The 9,743-nt window shown below is 43.5% G+C and overlaps 1 protein-coding gene and 1 long non-coding RNA gene across 3 annotated transcripts in view; one reads left to right on the top strand and one right to left on the bottom strand.

The window, feature by feature from the left end:
* LOC114484505 (uncharacterized) overlaps positions 1–7,097 on the top strand; it is an 11,204-nt gene extending 4,107 nt beyond the window's left edge. The window contains exons 2-3 of the long non-coding RNA XR_003677493.2: positions 1,959–2,094; positions 6,769–7,097. This is a non-coding gene — a long non-coding RNA (uncharacterized lncRNA). The remainder of the gene's footprint in view (positions 1–1,958; positions 2,095–6,768) is intronic.
* MCPH1 (microcephalin 1) overlaps positions 1–9,743 on the bottom strand; it is a 236,587-nt gene that overhangs the window by 181,479 nt on the left and 45,365 nt on the right. For both annotated transcript variants that reach the window (XM_055080957.1, XM_028481173.2), the window contains exon 9: positions 5,948–6,057. In XM_055080957.1, coding sequence (XP_054936932.1) covers positions 5,948–6,057 — 110 coding nt within the window. The remainder of the gene's footprint in view (positions 1–5,947; positions 6,058–9,743) is intronic.

Genomic DNA, 9,743 nt, shown 5'->3' with positions numbered 1-9,743 from the left:
TGCCCCACAACGGGAGAGGCCACAACAGGGGGAGGCCCCCGTACCGCAAAAAAAAAAAAAAAAAAAAAAAAAAAAAAAAAAAAAAGAAATGAGGTATACTATGATTACAACATCACTGTGTGATGGTTAGAAGCGCCAGAAATGGTGTAAGATAGGAACTCAAAAAGCAGAAGGGAAATTCGTGCAGCCCTTATTCACTCAGCAACTATTTACTAAACACCAATTTTGTGTGTCATACTGTATTATGATGAGTATTAAAATATTAAACCTTGTGTCCTAGAGGGCTCATATCCTACTAAAAATGTGAGAACAAGCAATTTTTGGAACATATGTAAACCGTTATTATTTGTTTTCTAGTCTGTTTAAGAAACTTGGATATTTAAGCACTTGATCTAGTGTGTAGTGTCTTGTCTTTTTTTTTTAAACCACGGTCAAAATAAGTGTACTTGTACAATTTGAAGTATTTGGCCCTTCATGTCTGTCTAAGCCTCCAAGCTTGTGAGAGCCACCTGGACACTTCCTGTGCTCTGACCCAGAGTTCACCCTCTGACGGGCAGTCCTGCTTGGCAGAGAGGGCCCCAAAGCAAGATTTAAAACCACAGCCACTAAGGAAAGCTGGGTTTTCTTGTCCAGTGGATGACTTACCTTAAAAGAAAAATTAGGGGCCTTTCCTGGTGGCGCAGTGATTAAGAATCTGCCTGCCAATGCAGGGGACACAGGTTCGAGCCCTGGTCCGGGAAGATCCCACATGCCACGGAGCAACTAAGCCCGTGCGCCACAACTACTGAGCCTGCGCTCTAGAGCCCGCAAGCCACAACTATTGAGCCCGCGAGCCACAACTACTGAGCCCGCGAGCCACAACTACTGAAGCCTGCGCGCCTAGAGCCCATGCTCCGCAGCAAGAGAAGCCACTGCAGTGAGAAGCCCGCGCACCGCGATGAGTAGCCCCCGCTCGCCGCAACTAGAGAAAGCCTGCGTGCAGCAACAAAGACCCAATGCAGCCAAAAATAAAGAAATAAACAAATTTTAAAAAAAGAAAAATTTTGTTAAGGATAATAATATTTGAGCAACAATAACAAGAATAACAGAAGTAGTAGAATAAACACTTTGGAGGAAAAACCCCACATTTTCATATGCGTTCACCGTATCACTAGCATTACTGTTATATTTACCTTCTTCAGGTTCTATGTCTGACAATATTAAACAAGCAACAAACAGGACAGGCTACGATCTGTCATAACATTTTATATTTCCCCCTGTGAAAAGATGGCAGAGGGCTTCCCTGGTGGCGCAGTGGTTGAGAGTCCGCCTGCCGATGCAGGAGACACGGGTTCGTGCCTCGGTCCGGGAAGATCCCACATGCCGCGGAGCGGCTGGGCCCGTGAGCCATGGCCGCTGAGCGTGCGAGTCCAGAGCCTGTGCTCTGCAATGGGAGAGGCCACAACAGTGAGAGGCCCGCGTACCGCCAAAAAAAAATAAAAAATAAAAAAATAAGATAGCAGAAATAGATTTCCTTGTCAATGACCCATGTATTGTAAGCTAAGATTATGGAGGTGATGATATTGCTTTACTGGAGTCTCAAAATAAAAAAGGTTCAATGAATTTATAAGCTTTGTTATAAAGCTATATTACTTTGTTTAAAGTAATAAGTCTAAAAAAGATAGTTTCCCACTGATGTACAAAATGACTCTTCCCACTAAAAGTGGGTACTAAACCAAATAATCTCTAATGGAAATTATAGCTCTGAGATTTTGTAATTCTTTACTGAATTATATCTGTTTTCCCTCTTTAAGAGATGGTTAGCGTGTCTTTTGCAACCAAGGACTTGCACGTTCATCTGAAAAATTCTGCTGACTTGGTCTCTCATTGTTCTTTTCTCAGAGAAGGATTTATCCCGTCTCTAATTAGAGAAAAAAAAATGTTTTTAATGGCCATTAAAATTCACCCATTATTTCCAGGAAGGATCGACTAAGTAGCTCAGAACAACCTCCCCATCGTGAACAGTTAGTAAAGCTGGACGGACACAAACCCACGATTCGCAGACACTGCTGAGCTGATAAGACAGTGAATCACAGGAGGAAGAGAAACCCTCAGGTGAGCAAGGGGAGAGCTGGCCTCACAGAGAGAGAGGCTCAGCCTCAGATCATCTCAATTCCTGGTAGGAAGACATGCCAAAAATAATAAAGCATATTAGAGGAACGTACGACAGAAAACTAAGAGAAACAACAGATAATAAAGACAGAAACTAAGGGAGCCAGAAAATGGAGTTACCCGGTTTAGATTTCAGAATAAATATGCTAATTATGCATAAAGAAATAAAATACAAAATTAATAATTTTGGCAGAAAGCTGGAAATTTTAAAAAATCCAAATAGAATAATGAAAACTGAAAAATACAATAATGAAGTTTTCAAATGCAATATACAGGTTTATCATAAGAGTACACCTATAATATAAAGAGGGAGAGGTGAGAGGGCAATCAGTAGAAAATACCCAGAACGAAATAAGGAGATAAAAAAGGAGAGAAATATAAAAATATAGAAAAATCATGAGGCATGGGATACAGAAGGCTCAGGTAACACATGTGAGTGAATTTCCAGAAGTGGAAGAAAGAGAAATGAGACTTCTCCAAAGCAGATGGAAGACCCGAAGACCTGCGACCCTGCAGCAGGCTGACGACAAAAGCAACACTCGGGCAGAGTTGCAGCAAAACTACAGAAAACCAAGAATGAGAAGAGTTCACCTAGAACCTGCTGGGGCTGATTTCAGCATCTTTTTTAGATGCACCAGCATCCTTCCCAGGCCACACCTTCTACCCAGGCTGTGGTCCCTACCCACAGGCGGCCCGCTTTCCACGCTGCACTGTTACACAGCACAGAACTTAGGATTCATAGCTTCACAGGCCTGCTCTGCAGGGCTGCCCAGAAAGGACATTACCCGTAGGTGCTACATCAAGTTTAAGATTAAAAAGATCACTAAGGTCCTGGGACACATCCGCTTCAAACCATTTTCATAATGACGGAAACAGCATGGACGCTAGCTCCCATGTGAAAATGTAAAAATGCGATCCTACACTCTAGACCCGAGAGTTCTCCATTTCAGTAGAGGCATGTGCTTTAATAATTAGCTGATGAAAGATATTTCCTGTAAAGTTGCTTTACGCAACATTAAAATCCAATTACAAGATAGTTTTTAGGAAATGTCAACAATTGTTGTGCTCGATGGAATCTAATCCCTTATATATACTTATACATAAAAATGTGACTACGTTACAAAGTCTGAAATTTCAGTTTAACACAGGTTGTCTTGAAATCTAATAAGGAACAAAAGCAAGCAGGTAAGACCTCAGTTTTGGTAGGGAAAAAAGGGAATGACTGTGTACTATCATAACCCTCAAGACTAACATTATATTTGTAAGTTACAGAGCAGAGACCTGTATTTAATTCACCAATTCACAATCCTTGTGGAGCTCCAGGGTAGACTTGTAATACCAGTCAACTAAACTTAGTGTTTTTGCTGACTTGCTGTAACATAACAATAGAAACTCCACTCCCCACACCCATACTCCAAGATCTCAAACTGCCAGGAAGCTATATCTTTAAAATTTTAAATTGCATTTTAAGAAATTTCTATTGTCCTTTGTTTTAACCCGTGCAATGATAAACCATGACCGTTCATCTCTATACTGGTATCTAAATTTAAAAATGCTTATCTCATAAGCAAACAAATCAGGATTTTAAGTTTTTGTCTTTGTTTTTTACAAGTCTAAACAATAAAATCAGTTTATATGAGACATGTTTAGAAACAAACAGAACTTCTTCCAGGATAAATTACTTGTTTGAACTATGCTAGACAAAGTCCCTAAGGCACAAAAGTGGTTTCCAAACTTTGCTTCATGTTAGAATTAGCTCAGGAGCTTTAAAAAAACCCTAGTGCCCAAGATGCACCCCACAGTAGTGACATCAGGCTGTCTGGGGGTGTGAGCCAGGAATCTTGGCAAAATTCAGATCCCCAGGTGATTGCAATGTGGGGCCACATTGGGGGCCACTGCCCTCAGGCATGGCGAGTTCTCGATTCATCAGAGAAAAGGCTGCGCAGTGAATGCGGATAAGACATGGACTAGGAAGAAGGCCACGTGGAGGACAGTAGATCCAGGTTCTGTCCCTTCTGCCCTGAGGGAGACGTGGTACCCACGGTGAATTTTCTGCCCTCTCTGAGTACCAGTTTCCTTCCTGTGAAGAAGGAGATTCTACTCCATGTGGGGCTTTCACAGCTCACTGCTGTGATGTAAACGTCGCCTGGGAAATGCCAACTCAGAGGGTCTCAAGTAGGACTGGAGAATCTGCACATTTAAAAAGTCCTCCAGGGGCAGAAGACCTAAATACACATTTCTCCAAAGAAGACACACAGATGGCCAACAGGCACATGAAAAGATGCTCAACATCGCTAGTTATTAGAGAAATGCAAATCAAAACTACAATGAGGTATCACCTCATACTGGTCAGAATGGCCATTATCAAAAAGTCCACAAGTAATAAATGCTGGAGAGGGTGTGGAGAAAAGGGAACCCTCCTACACCGTTGGTAGGAACGTAAACTGGTGCAGTTATTATGGAAAACAGTGTGGAGGTTCCTCAAAAACTAACAATAGAGTTACCATTCCTGGGCATATATCCAGAGAAAACTCTAATTCGAAAAGATACATGCACCCCAATGTTCACAGCAGCACTATTTACAATAGCCAAGACATGGAAGCAACCTGAATGTCCATCAATAGATGAATGGATAAAGAAGATGTGGTACATATATACAATGGAATACTACTCAGTCATCAAAAAGAATGAAATAATGCCATTTGCAGCAACACAGATGGACCTAGAGATTGTCATACTAAATGAAGTCAGAGACAGACAAATACCATACAATATCACTTATATGTGGAATCTAAAACATGACACAAATGAATTTATTTACAAAACGCAGACTCACAGACGTAGAAAAGACACTTATGGTTACCAAAGGGGAAGAGGGGGTGGTGAGAGGCACATTAGGAGTTTGGGAAAAAGAAGTCCTCCAGGCGATTCTTTCACACCGAAGCAGCAGTGATCACTCCCTTCAGCACTGACGGAACGCATCCGAAGGAGAGGACACAGACAGCACCGCACACCTCATAAGTATCGGTGGAATGAATGCCAAACAGGTTATTTTCTTAATTTTTCCAAAGGAAAAACATTAAGCGGCCATGCTGCAACTAGGAAGAAGACTGGAACACAGGGCAACAAAACCTAAATGCAGCCGCAGGGCACCAGCTCTCTACCGAGGTCACCCACGGGGCAGGTACAAAAGCTGTACCAAGATAATGAGTGGCTAATTCAAAAGTTCAGCAATGAGAGTAGATGCTGAAGAATCAACAAATGTAAAGTCCTCCCCACATTATCCGAGTAAGCCTCCAGTGCAAGGAGAGCGCCATACAGCCTCAGAGAAAGAGCCGGGTTCCGAGGCTGCAGCCACCGAGGAGTGGGGGCCCGAGCCTCAGTACAAAAACCTTTCCCTCCGATGGCTTCGAGTCAAACCATGATTAGCTCACAGATGGAAGATGGTTGGGTTCTTCACCTCCTACCTAGTGACTGTTTATTCAGACTATAGAACAACAGCAATTGCTGGCACGACCAACCTTCCCTGCTCGAGGGAAGCTGGCGGCATTTTTACAAGCGAGAAATGCCCTGGCAAAGGGGCAAGAGGAGGCCTGCTCCACCAATAGTAACTCTCTGCCCTGAATGTGACCAACGTTCTTGGTTTTATTGTCAGAGTTTCCCAACATCCACCCATAATTAATTTTTAAAAATCAAATACAAGCTGGGCAGAGGAGTTTATGTTTCATTAACTCAGAGCGGAACATCATGATGCCTCAGCATCGGAAAGTTTAAAACAATATTTTCACACACCAACCTTCTGGCCTTTCTCTCTCTTCCTTGATTCCTCATGAGGTCTGATGAGATCCTTGAAGCCTTCCCATGAGCCATCCAAAACATCATGCCTTGTTGGTCCTCTTTTAACACCTAAAACCCAAGTGGGTTGAAGATTAGTTAGAACTCTACATGGACTGAATACTAACGCAACTTAAGGTGAATAAAAAACTTTTAATTAATTTACTTATGCATCGTGGTAATAAGAAAGTATAGCCTTTTAAAATAAACATTGCATCCTCCTTGCTTGTTGAGATCTAGTTAGAACATTCAGTTTATTCCACTCCAATATCCCACGCAATTCACTAACTCAAGGGTCAGAAGCAACTGTGCCTGTCACGTGAAAATGTACTAGTTTGACAGAACCCCATGCATCCAATGATGATGCAAAATGATGCCTATACCTTATGCACTATTCAAACTCCAATTCTTAGGGTTTTACATAATGATCAAAACCCAGCTTCTCAGAGAAGGCAGTTCTGCATTAGAGGAAATAGGTAACCTTAGCTTTGGGGTGAGTCTGAGTTACCCCAGCCAAAAGTCTTCAGTACAAAGTTTCAGGTTACAATCTACAAATGACAGGTGGTGATTTTACTCCCCACAGACTTCCACCTTAGACCAACCTCTTGTCATGAAGACACACAAACCAAAAAGAAGATATTCATCACGCGAAATTCGGCTTCATCAGATGCTAAATGGTGTAGAAACCCTAAGTAGCCCACAGTGGAGGGTGAAATGTTTGATTCATCCACTGCTACAACTTTATGGTGTGCTCCCTATTCTCATTCTTTCCTCCCCAAATAGTTTGCCTGATGTCTGACTTTGCTGATCCTCTGAAGAAGGACTAAGCGTACCAGCCACCACTTACACGGTCTCAGCAGGATGATTTGCACCTTGACGCGAAGGGCACACAGCGGCCTCGGGGACGCTCAGGTCCGAGCCGTTGCCGCGCCCCACGCCCGCCTTCCACGTCACCCCCTCTGTCACTGAAGGGCTCGCCAACAAATATCTAGTGCTCAGGGGCCGCCCACCAGGGGCGCGAAGATACACAAATACTGTCCCTGCCCTTAGGGGGCTCACAACCCAACACAAAATGTAGACATAGAGAAATGAACAGGATACAAGGCGAAAATGACTTAAGCGCCATCGGGAATTAAAAATCACATAACATGAGAGTGACTGTTGTGCAGATATTGCCATAAAATAGGATGCTCTGATCAAACAGATATAATTAAGTTTGGAGGATCTGATTTGAAACTTTTAACTCTTCTTTCAAAAATGGGGCTTTAGCTCAGTGAAAGCAAAATGCAGAACAACAATGGTTAAGTGTCTCGCTGAATTCAAACTAGTTATCTTCAACTTGGGCCCCCAAATGTTTTAAGGTCAGGTCCTGACCCACCTATACACCCCAATACTGGACTCCTTCGGAGGCTCGAACCAGTCACATGCTGATCCCACCATCTCCCCAGCAAGCTTATAGTTCTCCCTGTGCTTCCCTCCTCTCCCAGTCCTATTTCAGTCCTAGGTGACTGCCCAACCCTGGCGATGGCTGCAGCTAGCTAAATAGAGACCTTACTTGGAGTGGATGGGTTAGTAGGCCACGTAAAAGGGCATTCTGCATACAACAGTTTGTGCTAAGATCTAGCTATGCTAAGTTTCCCATTTGTACTCATTTTGCCTCAATTCTAGCTGAGAACAATGAAATAGGCTTTAAAGCATTTTGTAGACATAAAGATCCAGAAAACGCATGATAGCCATTTAAAACTTAAGACAGACTGACATTGCCAATGACATGTTTTCACAATCATGCAGTCACAAAATGATATAAGCAAATGATTTGTGGTTATGTTAAAACAGCATTTCGCAACAGCTACAGTCATTGACTAATATGTTCTCTTTAAGGATGTCATCAGTAAACCCAAAACAGCTGAGAGTGCCGAGGAAGGCGAGAACAGGCAATAAGCAAATGATTTCTTACGTGGTTATGTTAAAACAGCATTTCGCAACAGCTACAGTCATTGACTAATATGTTCTCTTTAAGGATGTCATCAGTAAACCCAAAACAGCTGAGAGTGCCGAGGAAGGCGAGAACAGGCAGATCAGTGAGCAAACATTGACCCCAATCTTCCTGGCTCTCTACCTCTTGGAGACTCTTGCTATGGTTGCTCCTTAAGTGGGTGGTCATCGCCTCAAAAGTGATTTCACCATAGCCCATGAAGTCATCCTTTACCAAAGGGTTCTAGTTTAATGTCCCTTGCTAAGACCTCCCACCTGAGGTGCAACTTGACAAACCCAACCACCTAACGGACATCTATCATGAACGCCCCCGAGACATTTCAGCTGACGTGCCACGGGCCACCCTGTAGCTGTTCTTCCTTCAACGTATCCCAGGGTGATGAGCGTTATCAACCGTCCAGGACCAGTCATAGATCCTAGACTCTTTTCTCTCCCCTCATGTTCATTTTTCATTATATAAGTGACTCACTGCCTCCATTTTCAAAAAAGGATCAAATACAGAGAGAAAATAACTTCACAACCCCAGGCTGTTTATCATTGTTATGTTGCCTGAATTTTCACCATTTAGAAATTTGTCTGGGTCATCAATATCATCAAATACTGATACATCAAGGTGAGAAAGTGAACTCACTCGCCTCTCAGAGTCAACTAGTTAAATCACTACCTTCCCTCACCCAATGGAAATGAGCAGGATTAAGAGATACTTTTGATACTAAGGGAAGATCTCTCTGGAGGCAGAACCAGGCGAAGGCAGCATGAGAACATATGGTTGAGAAAACCATTAAATTTATTAAGAGAAACTTGGTCCATGAAGACTAGGGGACATAGCTTCAAGATGGCAGAGGAGTAAGACGTGGAGATCATCTTCCTCCCCACAAATAAATCAAAAATACAACTACACGAGGAACAACTTTATGGTGTGCTCCCTATTCTCATTCTTTCCTCCCCAAATAGTTTGCCTGATGTCTGACTTTGCTGATCCTCTGAAGAAGGACTAAGCGTACCAGCCACCACTTACACGGTCTCAGCAGGATGATTTGCACCTTGACGCGAAGGGCACACAGCGGCCTCGGGGACGCTCAGGTCCGAGCCGCTGCCGCGCCCCACGCCCGCCTTCCACGTCACCCCCTCTGTCACTGAAGAGCCAGCCGGGTGTCAGGCCTGAGCCTCTGAGGTGGGAGAGCCAAGTTCAGGACATGGGTCCACCAAAGACCTCCCAGACCCACGTAATATCAATCGGCGAGAGCTCGCCCAGAGATCTCCATCTCAACGCTAAGACCCAGCTCCACTCAACGACCAGCAAGCTCCAGCAAGTGCTGGACACCCTATGACAAACAACTAGCAAGCCAGGAACACAACCCCATCCATTAGCAGAGAGGCTGCGTAAAATCATAATAAGTTCACAGACACCCCAAAACACACCACCGGTCGCGGTCCTGCCCACCAGAAAGACAAGATCCAGCCTCATCCACCAGAACACAGGCACTAGTCCCCTCCACCAGAAAGCCTACAAAACCCACTGAACCAACCTTAGCCACTGGGGTCAGACACCAAAAACGAGAACTACGAACCTGCAGCCTGAGAAAAGGAGACCCCCAAAACAGTAAGTTAAGCAAAATGAGAAGACAGAGAAATACACAGCAGATGAAGGAGCAAGGTAAAAGCCCACAAGACCAAACAAATGAAGAGGAAATAGGCAGTCTACCTGAAAAAGAATTCAGAGTAATGATAGTAAAGATGATCCAAAATCTTGGAAATAGAAT

The sequence above is a fragment of the Physeter macrocephalus genome, chromosome 20 (genome assembly GCF_002837175.3).
Source record: "Physeter macrocephalus isolate SW-GA chromosome 20, ASM283717v5, whole genome shotgun sequence".
Taxonomy (NCBI): Eukaryota; Metazoa; Chordata; class Mammalia; order Artiodactyla; family Physeteridae; genus Physeter; species Physeter macrocephalus.
The sequence above is the reverse complement of the archived record's forward strand: the minus strand, read 5'-3'. Positions and strand labels throughout refer to the sequence as shown.